Source organism: Haemaphysalis longicornis, unplaced genomic scaffold (genome assembly GCF_048455015.1).
Source record: "Haemaphysalis longicornis isolate Haplotype H1 unplaced genomic scaffold, Haemaphysalis longicornis Haplotype H1 scaffold_5, whole genome shotgun sequence".
NCBI classification, from domain to species: Eukaryota; Metazoa; Arthropoda; class Arachnida; order Ixodida; family Ixodidae; genus Haemaphysalis; species Haemaphysalis longicornis.
In genome coordinates this window covers 208,650,024-208,674,248 of record NW_027526385.1, presented here as the reverse complement: position 1 = coordinate 208,674,248, position 24,225 = coordinate 208,650,024, and the positions used below count along the sequence as shown (strand labels likewise).

Here is a 24,225-nt window from a genome sequence, read left to right as displayed (position 1 = left end):
GTTTGTGCTCCATCTATAGAACATCACTTCATGAGTCTTAGTAAAGGCCGTATATATTGTTACATAAATGTGTACAGTTATAAGCATGTTACAAGAATGATGTTACAAATATTAAAATGTAGTAAACAAAAACTTTTTTAAGGCAGCAGTTATACTTTGACGATAGAGGCGATCGAAAATATGCAACGCGACGTGGACGCTATTAGGTATAGTGAGTGTGGGAAAACACGCCAGAAGCTTTGATTGAACGAGTGTTCAATCTCTTTGTCCACTTCCACTAAACCTCTCTTTAACGACTTTTTTTTCCTGAACTGTTATTTAGGTCATCGACAACGCCTTCTAGGTCACCATTATTCCGCGAGACAATTTAACTTCCTCAAGTGTGTCATTGACTGCTTTGACGCCAGTCCCTATTTCGTGTCCTATAGTTAGATTTTTTTTCAACTGTGCAAAGTCGGGACCTAATATCTGTAACATGCCGTTGTATTTCTTTCAAGGTAGATGCAGTGGCATGAAAGTTCTTTTTGTTGTTTTGAATTCATTCTTTCAGTGCAGCATAGGCATCATATAACTTGGGGCCTGGATTGGCTTTAATGTTCACAGCACAGAGCAAAAGCAACGCTACGCAGATTGACAGTGCAAGAGAGCGTTTGGGCACAAAACCAAAAGTAGTCACGCCTATGCATGAAAGCTTTCAGCAACCCATATCCTATTTCTGAAGCACTTTCTGAATGCTCCAACACGAACCCGGTAGGTTGCAATATCAACCCCCGTGACTCAAGAGACCACGCGAGAGTGAGCCAAAATACCACAGTAAGGGGATCAGCAGCGACAGAAATAAGAAAAAAAACAAGGGTGCAAATACACTGATAACCGAGTAAGGAAGTGATGCCTGTCGTGCGTGGCCGCATACCCCAGAGGTTCAGAGGCGAGCAGTCATTCTATGCTGAGTGGTGGTGCTGCACAAGCAGCTTCCTCTTTTTAAACCATGACGTCAGACAGCCGACACAATGGCCCAGTTCCTATATCCAACCAGGCAGGAGCAAGACAACGCATGAGCAGCAGGTGGTGGTGATGGCCGACATCTATAACAAAGAAGGAAAGCGCTTGATAACTGTCGTGCGCGCCACATATCCCGGATGGTCAGCGGTGAGGAGTCCTTTTATTCTGAGCCGTGGTGCTGCACCAGGCACTTCCTCTTCTTAGACCGTGACGTCAGACAGCCGACGCTATGGTCAAGTCCCTATCCTTCCAGGCAAAAGTAAGACGACACACGAGCAGCAGGTGGTTGTGATGGCAGATATCTATAATGAAGTAAGAAAGCATTACATTCCTTTCATACATGGCTGCATATTTATTCATTTATTTATTTATTTACGAGTACCTTACAGTCCATTGTGTAAGGGGTAAGGGGGGGAGAAAAAGAAAAATTACACGTTTGACTCGAAGATACAGAAGCACTGCGTAAAAAGTACTAACAAGCAGAAAAACAGTGCAGCAAATTAAAATACATTAATCCGCTTATCGCATCAAACACAATTTAGAATGCGCAACAAGAGGCAGAGTAGAAATACAAAATACATAAATCAGCATATCATGTCATAAACAAAGTAGAATGCAGTTTACAAATGATACAGGATGCGTAAAAAATTGCGAAATCTTTGAACAGAAAGGTAAGGATATCAAGAAGATTGGTACCGTAATTTTCGAGCAAAAGCTGGTTGACAATACAAGATAAGAATTCAATCAACCACAACAATAAAAAAACCAAAGCACAAAACTTTGTTTTTAGAAGTTCACGGCATACTGCAGGTGCTACACATACAAAAACAAAAACAGTATATTCAAATATGAAGCTATCAAGATAAATGTCAGAGTACCTTTTGACGGAACGAATTGTTGTTAGTGTCAGATACTATGTTACCAGGAAGATCATTCCATAGCCTGATTGCAGTGGCCATTTTTGATGCGTTAAAAGAATTTTTTTCCCAATAGATTCGCGAGGTACTCAATCGGTTGTACAATCTAGTTGATAAGTAGAGAGATCGTAGGATGGGCAGCCTAGTAATTTTAGTGGTGTGTACGTACTTTTGAAAGATGCATAAGAGAGCGATGTTGCGGTGAGTGACTAGGGGTTGAAGTAAATGATCCATTTCAAGTTGCGTTAAACTGGAGCCGTGATCGTAATTCCGGAAAATGAAACGAACAGCCCTGTTTTGAATTGCTTCGACCATATATATAAGGTAATTGGGTGAGGCGACCAGATTGAAGAGTCAAATTTATTTTGGGGACGGAGAAATGTTTCGTAAGCTACTTTAGGGATGTTAGACGGAGTAAAATGTTGGTTAAGGCGTAGGTATCCTAATGGTCTTGCAGCACATGCACAGGTGTTAGTGATGTGGGTGGCCTATGAAAGGTTATGTCTGTAATGAACTCCGAGGTATTTGTAGGTGGTCCCCTGCGAAAGCACGTCATTATTTATACAGTAAAGGAACACGGACAGGTCATGCAGACGACTAAAGGGTATGGTTTTACATTTTTATCCGTTAAACATCATTTGCCATTCATCACACCATTTGATAACTAGGCAACGGTTTATCTGTAAGACAATGATCAATAACTTTTTAATAGGTTGGTATATAATCATCGGCAAGTATGCGTATGCAAGATGTTCGGCCCTTTGCCAATTCATTACTATAGATGCAAACTGAAGTGGAGCACGGCGTTGCCCTTTGGCACCACACCGGTTACATAAGACACAGGTGGCGAGTCGTTATCGATGACAGTAAACTGTTTACGGAGTAATAAAAAATTCCAAATCCAAGTTAATGTTAGCGAATCTAACTGAATAACAGTTTTTTGGAAATTAGGTGGCAATGACTTACGCGGTAATGCTTTCCAAAGTCTCGAAAATGCAGTCTGTCTGAAGATTGTTATTCATATTAGTGTGAAGGTCAGATGTGAATTCACGTAATTGCGTTTTGCATGACGAACCCTTTGGAAACACATACTGATTAGGAGACAAGAAATGGTTTGATTGAAGATGGTTGAATAAATCTGAGGCGATGATGTGCTCAAGAAGTTTGCAACAAATCGATGTAAGTGAAATGGGGCCGTAATTTCGGGGCAAATTGTTGTCTCCATATGTAAAAATAAAAAAAAAACGTTCGCAATTTTTCAGTCATCTGGTAATTTACTATACGCTAATAATTGCTGATAAATAAGGCACAATACTTTACTTTTAATGGAAATGGTATTTTTTAGTGTTTTAGAATTATTATCATCAGAGCTGGCTGTGCTGCACACAACTTATTTATGAGGCATGCAATAACTTCGATGGTATTTTTATGGGCTGCATGTAGTGGTAGTCATATTACGGTAAGTCAGAAAGGGTAGATTGGTCTTCCTCAGTGTATATGGAAGGGAAAAAAAGTTAGTGAAAGCAAAACAGCATTGACTGTTTGGGAGAGGTACCTGGTTATGATCATATAGCATTATACGATTTGTGTCACGATGATGGCATATCTCCCTCCAGAACACTTTTGGATTATATTTTGGAGAGAACCAATGTATTTTAAAATACTTAGATTTCGCAGAGCGTATTACAAAGCAGTACTGCACCAAACATTGCTTGTAAGTGTTCCAATGCGTGAGTGCGCGCAGGCGTTTAGCTTTTTCGTACAAACGTTTCTTCCAATTTCTTATCTGGCTGTGTGACCTAGTGAACCAGGGGTTAGATTTGTCATTAGAAATGGAAATCAAGGGAACGTACTGGTTAATCAGGGCAATCACCTGTTCACGAAAAAGTACCCAGTGATGCTGTACGGAACGAGTTTTGAAAGATGGCAGAAATACCTCATCGAAAAATACTTCAAATTTGTTTACTTCTTCGTAGTAGGCTTTGTTCTTATCTCCTATTTTTTTGTAGTTTTACCAACGAAAGTGAAAAGAAACTTGAGTTATTTCAAGAAATCTGTGGTCATATACCCTTCTAGCTGTAGAACGTGTGCAAACGTTTTAGGTTCTGTGGTTATTGCTAGGTCTAAAATGTTGCTTCCCCGGGTAGGTTCGGTGACGACCAATACAAGGAAAAAGTCGAGTGTTAGGCTAATAAATTCGTCAGATATGTTACAACCGGAGTACAGAAGATTCCAGTCTATCTGCGGCCGCATAAAATACCAAAAAGAAAGGCATTTTCTGTTTTACACAGACATAGCATCGGCAGCACTTTTCTGCAAATCAACGGTGAAAGAACTATTTGCGTCAGGAGGCCGGATGATGTTTTCGATTAGAACAACTGAAGTAGGGCTAGGTTTGCATGCCGCCCAGATAATCTCAAGGATGGACCTGGTGTCAATAATGTAAGACAATAGTGTTTTCGTAATGCAGAGATAAACGCCACCACCTCTTCCGTCAGTGCGATCTTTTCGGTAAATGTTAAAGGCGTTAATGTTAGCCAAGAGTTCGCTATCATTAATTTCGGGGTGTAGCCATGTCTCAGTAAAACAAGAACGTGCCTACTGTAAGCACAGTAAGCACAAGAACGTCTGATTGGTAATCGTCGATGAAAGCCAAGTTATTCTAGCTTAGGCATCAGGCTTCGAATGTTTGTGAAAGTAAAACATATTGAAGTTGTGTTTAAAACCGGGTTATTGTGGTGACAATCTTTAGTGCACGTTCTATTTGGATTCGTTACAAGGCGTTGCGCATTGCATGCACGATTCTTGAGCTATTTCGGTGATAGAACCACTTCTCTAGTAAATATATCGATGACATAGGTGTTTTTGTCTATGCGCCGAGAGTCGAGGGTTATATGAAATTTCATATTTTGAGTTTTGGCGAAGTTGTAGAACTTTTTGGTCTGGTAGCTAATAAGCAATGTTCGCTGATTGAAAAAGTCTTCCTTTTGGGTTTTCCCTCAGACTAGAGAACTTTCTTTTTACCTTTGAAGAATGTGACATTAGCTATTACGGGTCTGTTTGTGCCTTCTTTGTACCTGCCTAGCTTATGTACGCCATTAAATTGAGCATCTGTTTTGTGTAATAGCACTTTTTGGGAGCAGAAGTAGATTACGTTTTTCTCCGATTGGGGCCAATCTTGCTCAGGGTCATCATCTATTCAAAAAAACAGCAAGTTCTGTCTTCGTTGCCGATTTTTGCGTCGTTGTACATTGATGCGATTGCGGTCATTTGATCGCAGAGATCGAGAGTGGTTGTTAGTATAAGCTGCACTTTGGGACGTAATGTTCGATTCCAGAGTTACAAAGCTCACTCTGAGCGCCGGAATTTCACTTACGTAGGCTGCCTGTCTGTCGTTATTGCCCTTACGTTTGCCGATCCCTGGCTTGTTCTTTTCCACCAGCTTACGCATTTTCTCCAAAGCCGCAGAAAAATCCTCATCCTAGATTTTCCTCATCGAGCCAGGGTTTGACTTGATGTCTCCTGGAAGCATCAATAAAAGGCTGAACAAGCATTAGCACAAGTTAAAAGTGCACAATAGTAATCGCTTCAGCCCTTCAAACCAATCTGGTGGGCAGGACAATAAAATCATGTGATAGTCGCGGAATGTTACTGTGGGAGCACCATTCAAGTAACGAACCTGCAACAACAGGGAAGGTGAGCCGTGCATATTGAGAACGCACGTGCCGGCTTGGGGTGTTCGAATGAGCGTCACGTCGACTCCACTGAAATCGTTTAATGTCAATAAAAACTCACCCCGGCGAATAAAACTGACTACCTTACGTTCTTCCTAACGTCACCAGGAAGACGAGAATACCATCTGCATCCCTGTGAGTCCAAAATTCGTAATTTTACAAGCATCTCAAGAGGACAGACCCGCAAAACCTAACATCACCGGCGAGGCAACCATGTCGCCGGCTCCTGTGCCGGTGCGCATGGCGTCAGCGCGCACCCCCACCGACGATCCAAATGCAATATTGGCACCTCCCTCAAACCCACCTGAATACATGATAGAAGCCAACGACATTAATATTACATCCCCACCCGCAACCACAACCGAGGAAGAAATATCTAGCCCATGGATTGAGGTAGTATGCCGCTCCCTCCGGCGACGTCCTCCTTCCCCGTCGAAGTCTACTCCCGAATCGCGACCGACACCAGCGCTCCGCCATCTCCTGCCTGTCGACGCGTCAACCAAGGCAACCACCTCTACCATCGGACGACTTCAATATAGTCATCCGCCCAAGAAACGGCCTCCAGCTTTCCCGTGCGGACCCCATTTCTCTCGCTCCATCAATCGCTCGGGAGATCGGGCTCCCCACTACACCAGCACCTTCCCAGCTCCACGTTGGTGCATAGCAGAACGTCATAGTCGTCAGCACACCTTCTACAGCAGCTGCACGAGCGCTCGAAAGCCTCCACAAGATTGTGGTCTTTGGCAACCGACACGAGGTTTCAGTCTACCCGATCACTCCGGACAACTCCCGCCTTGGTGTCATTCACAACATCGCACAAGAACATCCACAAGAATACGTCAAGTCACTCATTACTGCTCCCGGATACGAGGTTCTCACAGCTCATCGCCTCGGAGAGTCCAAAGCATTCGTCATAACAATTCGAGGCAAGCGAGTACGGTACTACGTTTACGTCAACCAAGCCTTGCTCCGATGCTACCCTTATCGCCGCACGGTCGCCTTTTGCACCCTCTGTCATCAAACGGGCCACCGAGCGGACGTTTGGCCCTCGCCTCCAGCCACGCCCAAGTGCAACGTGTGCGGTGCCCCTCTCAATGAGCCTCAGGACATCTGCACTCCGCGGTGTGGGCTTTTTAGAGGCCCACACACCACCGCATCTGAAGACTGCCCCAAGCGGTACCTGCCCACCGTGTGCAAGGCCAAGAAAACTTCGAACAAGTCCACATCGAATGGGCCCTGCCGGTCGCGCTCCCCCTTTTCTGGCTCGTGACGCAACCGGGACCTAACCGTTCGAGCTCAAGACCGAGCCGAGATCACGGTCGAGGGCCACAACACGGACGGTCAACCACCAAGGAACGCGCGCCCAGTCAGGCACGCAATCGAGATCAGACCCCAGGGACGCAACGCAAGCCACCCAGAGACCAACGCTCTACCAGCTCCAAAGTCAACAGGAACTCAGCGCACAAAGAACCACGCCACGAGGACGCACCCAAGGTGAGCTGGTCAGGGGTAGCGGCCTCCAGAGCTGATAATAAGTATGGCGCACTCATAACTCAATTACAAGCGGAGAACGCGGGTCTCAAACAGGAACTTGCAGAACTGCGTGCGTCCGTGACAAAAACAGCAGCCAACCCCCCTGCACCCTCCTCGCAACACCTTTCTCCCGCTATCAAGCGTCCCCGAAGTTCCCTCCCACCAGGCAGTGATGGAACCCCCCTCTTCAGACAACCTGCCCACCAATCTCGAACCAGGCGATGCCACAAATCCCACGCCATTTATCACTCGGGACGAGGTGGTGGGAATACGTTCAATGCTACAGCAGCTGACCGCCTTGCAACACACTATTACTGACCAACTCAACCAGACCATGCAAGCCCTCAAAGAAATGAATGCCAATTTCGAAGAACGCCTCTCAAAAATGGAAGCATTAAGTCCTCAGTGCACTCGCGTCACTACCTGCCTTCCTCCTCCACCCAAAGATGCAATGGAAGAAGATGCGTCCTTCTAAAAAGAATAGTCGGAGCCGCGGCGAAACAATTGTTTGGCAGAAGAACTGCCGCGGATTCCGCGATAAACGCTCAGAACTGGTCCAGTATATTATAACACAAGAAACACCTCCACACGTTGTGGAATATATCACCTTTCATGCGGATGTCACGCGGGTGGTACACACGCTGGTATCCAGGTCCATCACCGCTATACAGCAATCCCTTCCAATAGCAGGAGCCCCAAGTGTACTAGTGGAACTACTCCCCGCCAAGGCATCAAAGACTTCGTTACCTATCTTCCACCTTAATGTCTACTTCAGGCGCAAATGTTCTCCGCTGGCCCTAAATGACACGCTGGAACTGGAGCGAAAGAAGCTAGGAGGCACCAACACACAGTAAGTGGAGACTTCAATGCGGCGCACCCCCTTTGGGGTACACTTACGCTAATGCAAGGGGCAACTACCTTCACAAGTACGTAGACGAGAAGGCGTGGCAGATACTAAACGAGCTCAGCATACCGACTCGCATAGGCACAAGAGTCTCTCGCAATACTACGCCAGACCTCGCCCTGAGCAACCAGCGGGTGACGTGCGTATGGCGAAAGAAGCAAGAGGCACTGGGCAGCGATCATTTCCTTATTGAATTAATCTTTTCAGGCCCTGAGCTAATCTGCACAGTAGGACGTGCTGCCCTGCCAGATTGGTCCCGTTTCCGAAAACTGAGGTCAGCGCGCAGCATAGAGGACACCGCAGATCCGGCAGAGAAAGATGAATATTCCGCATGAATAGCCCAATTTATTCAGGACCAGGCCGCTTGTACTACTAACATAAAGACAAATACCGACAATCCCTGCGTAGACACGCACCTTGTTCACATACAAGAAACTAGACAAAGCGTGCAAAAGCGCTGGAAAATGTAGCCGAGCAATAAAAGCTCCGCATTCGCATTGCGAAGCTCAATGAAAAGATTGCCAAATACGCACGTGCAATGTGCCGTGAGAGTTGGCTCTCCCTTTGCGACGCCATGGGAAACCACGTGAGCATGTCAAAAACTTGGAAAATTCTTCGTTACCTCCTGGACCCCTCCTCTTCGAAGGCAACGTCATCAAACCAACTACGGGCCTCCTGCACAATCACTGAAACGGCACACTTTTAACGAACCTCCAGGCAAAATTCTTCCCGCCCGGTCCGCAACAGAGCCACACTGACTGCGATGGATCGCCAAACCCTTCATTGGATGAAGACATTCTCATCTCGGAGGTACGAGCGGCACTGTCTCGGATACGGAAAAACACCGCGCCAGGTCCTGATGAAATTGCATACAAGCTACTAGCCAACCTCGATGACGACTCTCTCGTGTCCCTCACCGCGTGCCTCAATAGACTGTGGCGAGAGCGCAAGATCCCTGCAGAATGGAAGCTCGCCTACGTTCACCTCAAACCCAAACCGTACAAGACCCCCTCTATTGACAACCTACGACATATATCGCTAACGTCCTGCGTCGGTAAACTCATGGAGCATGTCGTCCTCGCTCGCCTCCAGCGTCACCAAGACGATCGGAACCTCATACCAACCTCGATGTTTGGATTCAGACCCCACCTCTCCACCCATGACATTCTCCTCCAGATTAAAGAAGTCATGACCCCTGCCACCCTACACTCCCCCACGGCAATGCTGGCATTGCACTTCAAGGGGGCCTTTGACAATGTGTCCCATTCAGTCATTTTGGCCTACCTGCGAGAGCTGCATTGCGAGGAACGCACGTACACTTATGTGCGAGGCAAGCAGTACTCCACGTTGGCGAAGCGAAGTCCTACACCATCAACCTGGCGAGCAGAGACACTCCATAAGGAGCAGTGCACTCCGCAATGCTATTTAATATCCCCCTAATGAAACTGCAACAACGCCTTGCAGCTCTTCCGAACACCAAGTAGGCGCTTTACGCCGACGATGTGATAGTTTGGACGGGCACAGGCTCGTGGGGGGACATGGAAGCTCGCCTTCAAGAAGTGGCAGATGTGGTCACTGAGTACGCCAAATACTGCGGACTCTCGTGCACCCCGCAAAAGTCTGAGATACTCGTGGTCCAACCCGGAAGACCCAAGCGTAACCCACCTCCCCCGGTCTAAATACACCTCGAGGGCCACACTATCTTCCCCACTCCTCAAATCAAGATTCTTGGGAGGGTCTTCCAGCTAGATAAATGGAACTCCATACTCATATCTCGGCTGAAGCACACTACCGATCAGGTATCAAATATGCTGCGCCGAATCATCACAAAGAGGCGCGGCTTCAGGAAAATGCGGCGCTACGTCTCGGGCACGCCTTCATTGTTTCCCGCATCACGTACGCGATCCCATATGCGCTTCTCAACAAGCAAGAAGAACAAAGTGCCAATGCAATAAATCGAAAATCATACAAGCGCGCACCGTGCCTTTCCACAAACACATTCACCTTGCTACTTCTTCAACTCGGTATTCACAATACTTCGTCTGAACTAGTTGAAGGACATCTCTTGCATAAATACCGATGGCTTTCTCTAACCAACGCGGGCCGCCAGGTCCTTTCAGGACTGGGAACAAACACACCGGGCTACAATGGCCCACTTCTAGAGCCCCTCCCCCACCCTACTCAAGAACTCATTAAAGTATAACCCTTGCGGCGTAATCTGCACCCTGAGCACCATAGTGGACAGCGTCAGGCGCTCGCGGAGGCCATCTCACGACAGTACAGTCGAGATGCTGACAGTCTTCACAGACGCGGCAGCATACTGCTCGTATCCAGCGTTCGCCTTGGAGTAAGCCACGCTCAAGGAGGACAGGCTATCACTGCCTCTGTCAAAACACTGTCAACAGCTGAAGCTGAAGAGGCGGCAATCGCACTTGCAATCTCCTCTACCCAGGCTACTACTGTTGTGACGGACAGCCAACAGGCCTGCCGACACATTCAGGCCGGAACCGTTCAGGCTGCGGCCCGCCCAATGTTACTCCGCCACCCGCCGAAGCGACAGATCCGCATAATATGGACTCCCGCCCATCTGGGAGTGAATGGGAGCGAGATGGCGCACGACCTCGCGCGAGAAATGACAGGCCACACGAGCAGTGCAGACACCGCATCGGAGAGATTTACTCCCCTCCTGACATACAGAAATGACGCAACATCTACGCCTGGCCCGACGCACCCTTCCCCCACCGCACCGACACCTATCTATCGAGCAGGCACACCACTACCGAGCCTTGCAAACAAACACCATTACCAACCAATAGAGTCTGCCACTACTCCGAAGAAATTCCGTCCCCTAGCTGCCCCTTCTGTGGAGCAGAGTGTACTTTCTTCCACATGTTTAGTGGATGCCCCTCCCACCCTCTCCACAAGCCGAATCCTTAAAACTGTCCAGCTCATGCCTGTCCGACCAGCTTCGGTTGGTGGAGCGGGCTGTAGCGGCTGGCAAGGCATATTGGGTCCTGGAATAAGGACTTCACCCCCTGAAGAGTCCACGAAACCTTTTTCCTCAATAAAGATGTTTATCCTTCTCTCTTCTTCCGTTTATCCTTCTCTCTTCGCTGCGGGGCCGTGCGAGAAGTCGAAGGGTTAAGCAGGCCTTTTGCATCCCCCGGGTTTCGGGCGGGGCGTAGTGGTGGGCGATTCAGGTTGCCGGTTTAGTGGGCTCGCCGTATCCAAATACGGCGCCAGAATCAGCGAAGCAGGGCAGTCGTGTCACATCTTGTCTTGTCACACCTACATGCGAATTCAAAATGGGCTCAATTATCAAGACATTTCTTATCCCCGCCTTTCAAATCTCATCGGTTCAAAAGCGGCCACTCCACAAATATCTTCTCACAAATTTTTCATTGCAGAATGCGAAATTCTACGCCGTGACTACACTCCGCACGGGGCACATTGACTAACATTGGGGAAGGTATTGGCGACACCGTGGACCCCGCGCCCCCATACTCACTCTGTAACAAACCATGATAATCACTTTTAAGGGGAAGGGTTGAAACCTTAATCGGTGGCTGTGGGAGCGCAGGTCTATCTTCGCCGGATGGGGTCCCTGCCTTTTTACCAGGCACGCACCTCCGGGACCTCTCTCAGTACCAGGATAACCCGAGTGAAAAAAGAGCCCCTTAACCTGCTTTTCTACATGCTGTATGGTTTTTCTAAATTCCCCAAACCCAACGATCGGCCCCTAAAATTGGCCGCACCGAAGTATCATTTGCACACCTCACTACCATGACAATCCCAAAACCTGATAACTTCCCACACTTCTTGTCAATTGAATGTCTTGAAAAAGCTGGATAGACTGTGTTCTGGATTTCAACATTTTTAGAAAGAATTTTAGGGAAATCTTATAAAGTTAAGAAGAAAAGAACCGGCGAGATCTTGATCGCGGTACGCTGTCCACCGCAGACCACAAAACGCCTGAAGCCAACAGGAATAGCCGACCTTGACATCAAGGTCACGCCCCACCACAGCCTAAACACCTCGCAGGGCATGGTCTCGGAGCCAGATCTTGCAAACAAGATAGAGGCCGATCTTCTTGAAGGTCTGAAAAGTCAAGGTGTGACAGCTGTGAGACGCATAGCCGTAAGAAGACACGATAAGATAGTACCTACAAGACATGTCATAAAGACATTTGACCATTCCGTCTTTCCAGACCACATCAATGCTCGTTTCATCCTGTTCTCCATCCGAGCCTACATCCGAAACCGCGGCGCTCTTTGAAGTGCCATTGGTTCGGGTATGGAACTAACTCCTGTCGGCGGCAAAAAACCCGTGCCAGTGCACCCAACGTGACCATCCCACAGATAACAGTTCTTAACAATTCCTTTGCATTAAGTGCTATGGCCTACACGCGGCATATGGCCCACACGCGGCATATGTCCAGAGTGGTTGATCAGCGTTGAATCATCTTAAGCTCCCTAATTAACCAAGACTGCCAGAACAGAGGTCGTCGCTATGCATGTAGCGAATCAGAATAGGAAAATTAGGGGCTCAATGAATAAGAAAGAAATAAAAGTGTATATATATATATATATATATATATATATATATACTTAGGCCAAGTTTTTACCCCAGATCCAAACCATGAGGCAGAGATAATTAGAAGGATCAGAACGGGGTGGGGTGCATATGGCAGACATTCTCAGATAATGAATAGCAGCCTACCATTTTGTTGCTGAAGAAGAAAGCATATGACAGCTGCATCTTACCGGTACTCACCTACGGCGCATAAACTTGGAGGCTCACTAAGAGGGTTCAATTTACATTGAGAACGACTCAGCGGGAAATGGAGAGAAAAATGATAGGTGTGACATTAAGGGACAAGAAGAGAGCGGAGTGGGTGAGGGAGCAAACTGGTGTTAAAGACATATTAGTAGAAATTAAGAAGAAGAAATTGATATGGGCGGGGCATGTACTGCGAAGGCAAGATAACCGCTGGTCATTAAGGGTAACAGAGTGGATCCCTAGAGAAGGCAAGCGTTGCAGGGGGTGGCAGAGATTTGGATGGGCAGATGAGATCAAGAATTTTGTGGGGATAAATTGGTCATAGTTGGCACAGGACCGAGAAAATTGTAGAACAATGGGAGAGGGCTTTGCCCTGCAGTGGGCGTAGATAGGCTGGTGGTGGTGGTGGTGATGATGATGATGATGATGATGATGATGATGTGTGTGTGTGTGTGTGTGTGTGTGTGTGTGTGTGTGTGTGTGTGTGTGTGTGTGTGTGTGTGTGTGTGTGTGTGTGTGTGTGGTTTGGAAATGAGGGGCTCGTTCGGAAACACAGCAAGAAATGCCGGCAGTCTACAACGCCAAAGAAGGCATAGGGGAATGGTTAGACTATTTTTTACCGTTAGTGACGTTACAGTATTTTTTTAATGTATTACGTGAGAAAGAAAGAAAACACGCACCGAGAGTGGAGACCGAACCCACGCCTTTCGATTAATTCTCAAATGCCTTGACAATTCGGCTATCTGGGTGACTGTGTTCTCCTTCACGTTCTGGGGTATTTATATCTACTACACCTGTATCGGACACTTGAGGGTGGTAGCCAGCGCCAAGTAGACTACACGGGGAGAAGGGGACCTTCTTTTCAACCCCCGGGGCATGACGCGAGCGTCTACGGCCTCTGATAAGCAGGAAACTGGCGGTGCGCGTGTTTTTCTTGCATTCTTTCTCACGTAATAATTAAAAAAATACTGTATCGTCACTAACGGGAAAAAATAGTCTAACCATTTCCCTATGCCTTCTTTGGCCTTGTAGGCTGCCCACATTTCTTTCTGTATATATACATATGTATATATATGTATATATATACATATATATACATATACAATGTATATATATATATATATATATATATATATATATATATATATATATATATATATATATATATGTATAAATAAATATATATATATATACATATATATATATATATATATAGTTGTGAAGTAGAGTCCTTAGTTGCTGCAGGAGTACGCACAAAGTAGAAGTTGCTCTTCGGAAACTTTATTAACAACGTTTCGACTTGAGACAGGTCTTCCTCAGAAATGAAAACTTTGGGTAAAATCGTACGGACTCAGAGTGGGGGCGCTGCCCCGAAACACAAGCCACATCGGAAACAAGCACACAAACGACCACACACACCATACAGAGCTTATTCTGCCAAAGGCAAGCCAAACAGAGCCTAAAAAAAGACGAAAGGAGGAGGGGTGAACATGGTGGCAAGGAGGAGGCAAGAAAGAGACAAGGAGGAACACAGTGCGTGAACGTGAGTGGTGGAGATAACACGAAATGCGACGAGTTTATGGGTGGTGAAAGGCCCAAAAATATCCGGTGTCTCCGAGAGGGGCAAACTACAAAGCACACGCCGCCACGAGCAGTGAGTTTATATGCGCGTCACCAGTAACAAGGATTTACTACCGACAGTCTTCAGCGGAAAGGTCAAGAATGCAAGTGGGGCCCATTACTGTATCTGAAGCGCAGGCAGACTCCGCGACTTTGGGGGGTCCCACAAACGCCAATGGGGGAGCCCATTAGAGGCGTCCTCTTCCCCGCAAACCTCTCCCTTTGTACACGGCGTTGCGTATGTCGCACCAGGTCGATGCACGGCCTGTTAACTGTTAGCGCTCGGCCTGTCGCCGGCACGCGTGGACCCCTGGGCCCAATCTACAAAAATAAGGCGGAGTGCGGCAATTTGTAAAAACACGAAAACAAGAAGAGAGAGGCGACCGTTGGTATGTGCCCTGCCTCCAGGGCAACCAAAAATAGAAAAAAAGAAAAATATGGAAACAGTGAAAAAGAGAAGCAACGCAAAACATGAGCGAAAAGACAGGAAGGACGCGTGCACTCCGTGAACACCAGCATTGGGGATCACAATGTGATTACAAGACACCCGAGGCATAAGCAACAACAGACACCAAAATCAAATACTTCTTACACGCTCAGTTGGAATAAAAGCTTCAACATTCCATTTCACATTTCTCAAGGATAAAATGGGTATGACATATGGTGACATAAACCGGCAATGGGAACAATCTGGGTATTAATGAGGCGTGTTATGCCTGCTAAGCGTTGAGACTAGGAAATAAGAGAGAAAAAAACTGTTGCGGGAAAGGAAGTGTTGGTAGGCGGTCGGGAGCGGAAGAGATAATTATAGTGACTGCGGAACATAATCGTGCGTTGTTGGTGTTACAATGTACAACCTCACACCTGGATCAACAGGCTGCCTGTAAACCTCAGACCGTGCAATGCTCTGCGCGGGAAAGGCCGGTGCCCATGAAGGGCTTAATGTGAGCATAGCAAAAGGACACGAAAACTGGGTCACAAAGCTTCAATATTCATGCAGCGTGCGAATTACAGTCATAGTTCCAGGACTCTCATTAAGACACCCCTTCAGGGTAATAAATTTGTAGATAAAGTAAGACTCACATTGTTCTCGCTCCCTACAGCAAGAAAAACCGCTTTGTAGAAGCGTGACTTTAATGTCATCGAAAGAGAGATTTTGCATCGCTAGGTGTCTGGACAAGGGAAGGTTTGGGAGTGCCTTGGTGTGATTGCGGTGATTGTTAAACTGCAATCAAAAAGGTCCATACGTCTGACCTATGTACTGCATATTTCATCCGCCACACTTCAATAGGTAAACCAAATTGTACGAGTCACAATCAAATGACGCACGCATAGAATATCGGAAATCCGAATGTGTACTAATTGCCACCGTCGCGGTCTGCACGTGTACACACCAAACACCTGTTTTTGCCACACGGTCGGCAGCCTAATTGCTGGGCGTCCCTGTCTTTGGCGGGGACACGATAGTCCCCTGTGCTTTTTGCGCGCCTGTGTATTAAACGCGGAGGATCACTGAAAATTTTGGAAAGTCGCTCGATCTGCTGGAGAATGGTGAAGTCCTTTTTTAAATTTTATTCACGTTTGGCGGACTAATATTAAAAGTTAAGACTAAATTAGCGCGGTAATTATTCCCATATTTCACGTGCGAGCCCTATAGCAGTGTGTTACGACTTAATCTTGCCGCCCTAGAAATGGCATCGTCAACAAGGCCCGGCGGGTACCGCTGTTTGACGAGGACGCCCGCATTCGGCTGGCGTTCGAACGAAAGTCTTAACCCCTGGAGCACATTCTTCTAAATCTATGTGCCTGGGAATAAGGCATAGCTGTTCTGCAATGGCGTGGGTGGCATCTGTTCAAGTGCAGGTACTGTTGGAGGTCTCTAGGTTACCTGTACACACTCGTCTCCATTGACCCCGCCCGCACATGAACATGAACGTCGTAGTCCGTACGATTTTACCCAAGGCATTCATTCCCGAGAAAGACCTGTCTCAGTTCAAAACGTTGGAAATAAAGTCTCCGAAGAGCGTACTGCTACTAAGTATATATATTTATACACATACATAGTGTCATACGAAGGAATCGTATGACAGAAAAGGCCAACGCCACAAGAAAAGCCCAAAGAAGACGACAACAAAGAAGACTCAAGGCACGCGGCGCAAAGGACATCGACACCGGCTACAGCGCCGAAGTCACGCAACCACGGCACGAGCTTGCGCCGGCGACCAGCCATTGGGAAGCAGCCAGCGACAGCGGCCGACGGCAGAGAAGTGGCCGAAGGGGAACATCCTGAAGAGAGTGAAGAGAGACCGGAACGCTGGCGGCCGGGTGCTCTGACCCGGGCCACGTCCAAGAGGTCCTTCCCAACGAAACACCTGACGTCCTCACCCGCAAGCAAGTTGTCTCGTCTGACATCGGCAATAGTTAGCGACGTTACAAGAAAGCTGCGTCGGCTCCTCAGGGAAGGGAGCTCGGTTCGCGTTGCCCTACCTTCAGCCACAAGATGTCACGCCCTGACTGTGCTACCAGGAAGTGAGGTGCGGCGGACCATGTGCGGTGACAAGCACGCACATTCTCTACTTTTCTTTCAACTGTAACGTTTTGGATAATTAGCCATGCTCACCTTTCGTTATTCCGTCATCACTGTATCGGTTTCTGTTGTGTTTATTGTGGGTGGTTTGGAGAAACAGAACTTAGTCTCGTCGAAAGTTTTTCGTTTTGGTATTAATATTGTCTTGAACCTGACAATATATATATATATATATATATATATATATATATATATATTAATAAAAAGCGAGAGAAATAAGGATTGGCCGTGAAGCTAACCTTGGAAAGACAAGGGGAGGATGTGTTGGTCATTGAACCAGATAAAAAAATTGGAAAGAAAAACAGTGGAAAAAAATGCACGCCAGGAAAGATGCAAACCCGCGACCTCCAAAAAACTACTATGGTGCGATGACCACTACGCTACAGGCGGGGCTATTTCCCCTTTCACTTTCTAGGACATTTATAGCGAGAAATAAGTTTCCTTCGCTTGGGTGTGGTAGCCAGTGCCACTCGGACCACTGGAGGTAAAGGGGACATCTTTTTCAACCCCCGGGCAGTAGCTCGAGAGTCTACGATATGTCGAGAGTAGTCGACCAGCCTTGAACCCTCTTAATATCCCTATGGGACCAAGACTGCCAGAAAGAAGGCCCTCGCTATGCATGTGTTGCGAATCAGAATACGAAATGAGGGGCTTGTTGAGATACGACTGAAATAAGAACTGGCATCCAAGATAACCTCGGAAAGCAAAGGGGAGGATGTGGTAGGTCATTCAAACAGATAAAGAATTTGGAAAGAAGGAAAGAATGTGGAGAAATATATGCCCACTGATGGGATCCGAACCAACGACCTCCAGAATACAGGTCTAGGGTTATTACCACTATGCAACTGGCGGGGCTATTTTTCCCCTACACTTTTTGGGTTATTTATGTTCAGGTATATTTGTTCCTTCACTTTCTAGGGGGAAAATAGCCCTGCCAGCAGCGTGTGGTCGTGGCACCAGACCGGTATTCTGGAGGTCGCGGGTTCAGACCCAAGAAGGCGCGCATTTTTTTCTCCTCTTTCTTTATTTACAACCTATTTATCTGTATCAATGGCCTACCACATCCTCCCGCGTGCTTTGCGTGGTTTTCTTGGCTCCCAACAATTATTGCTGTCTTATTTCAACCATCCCCTTATTTCCAATTCGTATTTCCTACCTACACACACAAACACACACACACAAATATGTATATATATATATATATATATATATATATATATATATATATATATATATCGATACGCGGTAGTCCGGTAATTACAGACGGCACAGTAAGATTGACTAAGCGCCATCTTAGCAAGGGGCCGAACTCCACGCGCGTCCCACTCAGCGTCTTCTTCCTCTTGCCTCCTTGATGATGGTCCCAACTGGATAGTGGTGTCTCGTAACAGAACCCCCAGCCTGTAAGAGCACCGTCTCAGTGCTGCTCAGGGAAAACTGTAGGCTGTGAATGGTTGGGATTTAGATGGACGACATGGACGGTGTCAGTCTTCGGTGGGCGCGATGAGTCAGCCGAAACGACAGGGGCGATTTCCTTAGTTTCCAACAGTCACTTGGCGCAGGACACTTTAGGGGCCGTAGTAACGGGCGAGCAGCTTCTCAGAACGCCCTACTTGGCGCCCTACTTGACACCAGAGCAGCACGAAGGAACCTGGCCCAAAGAGGCGGGTTCTGTGGCATTGATCATAATAGGACTTTTAAAAATTCTGGGAAGACGTCAGCCTGGTGCGCGTTATGCTGCGGCCAAAGTCAGCCAGGGCATTGGCTTCTTGGGCATAACCAGAAGGCGGCGTGTTGTGCACAATTACGGTGCCCAGGGGCAAGACCGGCTCTTTACCGAAGAGGAGGTAAAAGGGTGAATATCCGGTGGTATCGTGACGGGACGAGTTGTATGCAAATGTAATGAAAGATAAAGAAAGGTTCCAGTCGCGATGAATATTTATTTATTTTATAAATTTATTTATTGGTTCCTCAAGGGCCCCTGCTTGGGACATTACATGAGGGGTGGGCGTAAACACGGCATAGGGTGACATCACAAAACATCATGGGCATGTTTTAATGGTTCGTCTAAAACACTGGGAATCGATGATAAGAGCGTTTTCGGCAGGCAGGTCATTCCAGTCTCGCGCAGTGCGCAGTAAAAAAGATTGCTGAATAGTAGTGGTGCGGGCATACGCGGGATACACTGCGTTAGGATGGGTGGGGCGTGAAATGCGGTGCGCTCTTCTGATGTGCTGATCATCGAGGGGCAAAAAATGGAAAAATTTGTGATAAAGACAAAGTCGTGCAATTTTGCGGCGGGATACAAGTGTGGAAAGATTAAGTTGGTATTTCGGGGCGGAGATACTTCAACCACGAGAGTACTCAGAAAGTATAAATCTTGTTGCGCGATTTTGGACGGATTCCAGAACATTAATGAGGTTAATTTGGTAAGGGTCGAAAAGGCATTAGCATATTCAAGCTTGGGTACGACAAATGTTTTGAAGGCAAGAAATTTGACAGCAAGAGATGTGAGGGCAAGATTACGGCGAAGATACCCAAGCAGCCGGTTAGCAGAATTGGCAACGCTGTTGATGTGAGTGGACCAAGTTAAATCAGATTAAATTTGTTCACCAAGGTATTTTAACGAATCAGAAGTTTGGATACATTGATTGTTAATGATATAGTTTGATAAGACGTGATTGCGGCGACGCTGAAAGGATACTAGCTTCGTTTTAGAGACGTTCAGAGACATAAGCCAAGTGTTACACCAATCTTGGATGCGATTAAGGTCGTCTTGAAGAGCAGAGTTGTCAGAGCTGTTAGTTATCGGACGATAAATTACACAATCGTCTGCGAAAAGACCAATGCCAGAGGAAATATTAGAAGCCAAATCATTGATATATATTAAAAACAGAAGAGGTCCCAGGACTGTACCTTGTGGTACGCCTGAGAGTACTGGTTTTGATGATGGTGAATGATAGTTAACATGAACGAACTGCTGTCGGCATGTTAGAAAACCGTGGACCCAGTGGGGAACTTTATCAAAGGCTTTCTCAAAATCGATAAAAATTGCGTCAGTAGGTATATTGCGATCTAGACTTGAGTGGATATCGTGCAGAAAAAAAAAGCGATTTGCGTATCACACGAATGACCTTTACGAAAGCCGTGCAGGTTTGCGTGAAAAAAATCCACAGATGTTATAATTGTAGCGATGTGTGAGTGTAAAACGTGTTCCATTACCTTGCAGCAAACGCTAGTGATAGAAATTGGACGGTAATTACGCGGACATGACCGACTTCCTTTTTTATGGACGGGGATGACCTTACCTGCGCGCCAGTCGCGTGGTACGCAGCCGGTGTTTAAAGATTCTTGAAAAATGAGCGACAGAAAAAGGCTGCAAGTGTATTTAGTGTTTTTTTAATACATTGGCGTTAATGCCGTCTATTCCTGTTAATGACGAATTTTTTAACGAATCAATTACTTTTACTATTCCGTGAGGTTCGAACATGATGTTGTTCATTGGCGGGTGCGCAAAAGCCGGTACATCAGTAAGGTTATTCAAGGGTTCAATCGTAAAATGTTTCACTAAAAGTTGCATTCAGGATATCACGAACTTCATTGTCGGGAACTGGAAAGCCATAGTCATCGCAAAGGGCTATCGAATTAGACTGATCTGGAATTATTGTTTTCCAGGTGCGCTTAGGGTCGGTTTGGAGCATAGAAGGTAGAGTATTTGAATAAAAATTACGTTGCGTCTGTTGCATTAGGGCGTCAAACTCTTGGGCTGCACCATAGTACTTTTCCCATGTGCATCTGCGGTTACATTTTATGGCTGCTCGAAACAAACGCTTCTTCTTATTATTTAAACGTTTTAGTGATGCAGTAAGCCATGGAGAGCCCGCTCGCTCGGTTATTGTGACGGTAGGAATGTAAAGTTTTACTAAGCGTTGCAACTCTGTCTTAAAAAGCAATGAATTTGATTCAAGAGAGCGTTGTGAGAAGCCAGTGGAGAAGCTATCAAATAATGTTGTTAGCCCCTCGTTTATACTGTTGTAATCACCTTTATCGTATATTGTGAGAATCTTTTTTTTTTGCTTTTAATTATGTCGCAAGAAAATGTTTTGTGTACAGCCATGTGATCGCTAAGGCCACGCAGGCAAGTGACAGAGGAAACGTTGTCAGCATGGGTGGATAGAACGAGGTCGATAATGTTGGTAGAATGATCTGTAATGCGGGTTGCTTGAGTCACCATTTGAGACAAGCCAAATGTAAGGCAGACATTTACAAAATCATTATCGGCGCTATTTTTTGATAGCGTAAAATAAGGAATGGACCAGTCAACAGAGTGGAAGTTAAAGTCGTCAAAAAGAAGAATCGGGCTGTTTGGGTATTTCGCGTTTAGTGTGCTTAAGGCGTCGTGTAGTAGTGGCGAAAAGGAGCTGTCGCTGCTAGGGGCACGATAACAAACACTAATTAGGATGCGTGGATGAGTAGCGTTACAACTGAGCCAAATCATTTCCAATGGTGACAAAATTTGCACCGGCGAACAACGCAGATTACGGTTTGTGGCGATAAGTACACCGCCACCGCGGGAGCTATCAGGTCTATCTTTGCGAAATATGTCAAAATTGGCTACGGACGGCAAGATTTCACTGTCGTTGACTGATGAATTTAGCCACGTTTCGGTTAGTAGAAGAACGTTTGACGAGGTTGAACTTCATACACTGCACAAAGCATCTCGCTTGGGGACAACACTGCGGACATTAGCAAGCAAGGATGACAAGGTGCATCGATGGGGTGGAACGATTGCACGCTTCTGTATAACGGATATGTTACGATTTCTGCTCAACTACCTGATTGGTGGAGTGGTCAAATACATAGGTTGTGTTATTTGCGACCATTTTTTCATGCTGTAATTTGAATGTCAGGTTTCGGGCCTTTCCAAACTCAATGAGGCGTTTGTGGGCGAGGCGCGTGCGCGCTGAAAGATCTTGAGCGACTCTGTAGTCCGAGCCTTTAAACTTTCTAGCCACGCTCAAGATCTTATACTTATCTTTGAAGTGCAAAAACTTCACAACGATGGGCCTACACTTTTTTGGGTTGGAAGGACCCCATGCAGTGAGCACGCTCAATTCACTGGGCTGGATGTTCACTTCAAGGAGGCGATTACTAATATTAATTATTGGATTTTCACTGTCCAGCCAGGTTTCATTTTGTTGGTCTTTCACTCCGTAAAAAAAGAGGTTGTTTCGCCGCGATTGGTTTTCAGCATCGTTAATCCGGCGAGTCAGCATTTTGAGCTCATTTGTGCTTGCATTGGTAGCTGTCTGAATTTCAGTACTTTCGGACTTCACAGTTTCGATATACGAATAGGCTGTCTCGATCTTGTCTAGCCGAACTTTTATTTCGGTAAAAGTTTGTCATGATCAGCCAATGTCATTTTAAAAGATTTCATCTGCTCGAGCATGGCTGTCTGACCGGATTGTAATTCTTTTAGCATGTTTATGATTTCGGTTGGGGCATCGGTTGGGACATTATCAGGAGGACCGGGATCGGTTTCAATATCACCGGGTAAGATTAAAAGATCACGTAAAACGGATGCACAGTCATACACATTGGCACAAATGCAGCCTGGGCTCGGCAGCACGAGAAGACAGCGGTTACTACTTCGTTTTGTAAAAAGGCAGTGAGTGTGCTTTACCTGCGCGAAAAAGATGCGGGGAACATTAGCACGGCCCATCTTGGTCGTGCTGCCGAGCCCACTGAAGGCTGCGCTGCTCCGGTCCGGCCTTTTAAGGCGATTCAAAACAGGCGTCTGCGCAGTGGCGGTCCCAGAACTAGGGCAATTCCAGGAGAGCGAAAACGGCTGAAGATAAGGTCTGGGCTGCTGCAGGGGCTGCGCTGACCAGGATGCGCAGCGGCTGTAGGAACACGGTAGTCGATGCAAAGGGAGGCCCAAAAGTTCAGGACAGTCGCTGGGAACGGGCAGGTCAGCGGTAGCAGGGCAATGGATGAACAGTAAAGGGCGATCCATGAGCTGCAGGCACCAGAATAAAAAAAAACTGCATGAAAAAGATGCGGGGAACATTAGCACGGCCCATCTTGGTCATGCTGCCGAGCCCACTGAAGGCTGCGCTGCTCCGGTCCGGCCTTTTAAGGCGATTCAAAACAGGCGTCTGCGCAGTGGCGGTCCCAGAACTAGGGCAATTCCCGGAGAGGGAAAACGGCTGAAGATAAGGTCTGGGCTTCTGCAGGGGCTGCGCTTACCAGGATGCGCAGCAGCTGTAGGCACACGTGAGTCGATGCAAAGGGAGGCCCAAAAGTTCAGGACAGTCGCAGGGAACGGGCAGGTCAGCGGTAGCAGGGCAATGGACGAACAGTAAAGGGCGATACATAAGCTGCAGGCACCAGCATCCGAAAAACTGCACAAAAAGGATGCGGGGAACATTAGCACGGCCCATCTTGGTCGTGCTGCCGAGCCCACCATCCGAAACGTACATGGAAAGCATATCCGTTACGGTTCTATTAGGTCACTCCGTAAGACCGTTGGTCTGCGGATGGTAGGAAGTAGTATATTTGTCCGTGACTGCGCAGGAGGGAAAGATGTCGTCGACTACTCGCGACAGGAAGTTTCCTCCGCGGTCAGTGAATAGCTGACGAAACTTCCTGCCGCGAGTAGGCGATGATGACTAGAGGAAGATGTGACCAGACGACGATGACGACGTGTCCCCAGCCCTGTGGTCCCACGTGGTTCCGATACCTGCGACGCGACGTTTCATTGGTGCCTTGACGAGGTCGTGTCGCAGGACCAGGCATCGCCCACACCATCATCCTCCTATGTTGTGGGAAGGACTTCAACATTGTCATCTCATCTTTCGTCCTCACCACATCGCCTACTACGGCGGCGTTGCCCGAGACCGTCGCTTTCAACCGGAGGGCCATGTCACGAAAAGACAATCAAGACGGCAACGCAGCGTGACTCTCAGCCCAGCTATGACGACTGAGAATATCTGTGCGGGCTCGCTGCCTGTGCGGGCTCTGGCTTGGCCGCCTTGTAATAACCTGTAAATACATGGTTCCACTGTCTCATCGTTCATGTCGTCCGTCCTGCCGCCAGGCAACATTACATATATATATATAAATATATATATATTGAAGCGCAATTGT

At 46.9% G+C, this 24,225-nt stretch overlaps 1 protein-coding gene across 1 annotated transcript in view; it reads left to right on the top strand.

The window, feature by feature from the left end:
• The window catches only part of LOC144140087 (uncharacterized), an 88,712-nt gene that overhangs the window by 60,993 nt on the left and 3,494 nt on the right, over positions 1–24,225 (top strand). The window contains exon 3 of the mRNA XM_077672276.1: positions 8,838–9,420. Coding sequence (XP_077528402.1) covers positions 8,838–9,420 — 583 coding nt within the window. The remainder of the gene's footprint in view (positions 1–8,837; positions 9,421–24,225) is intronic.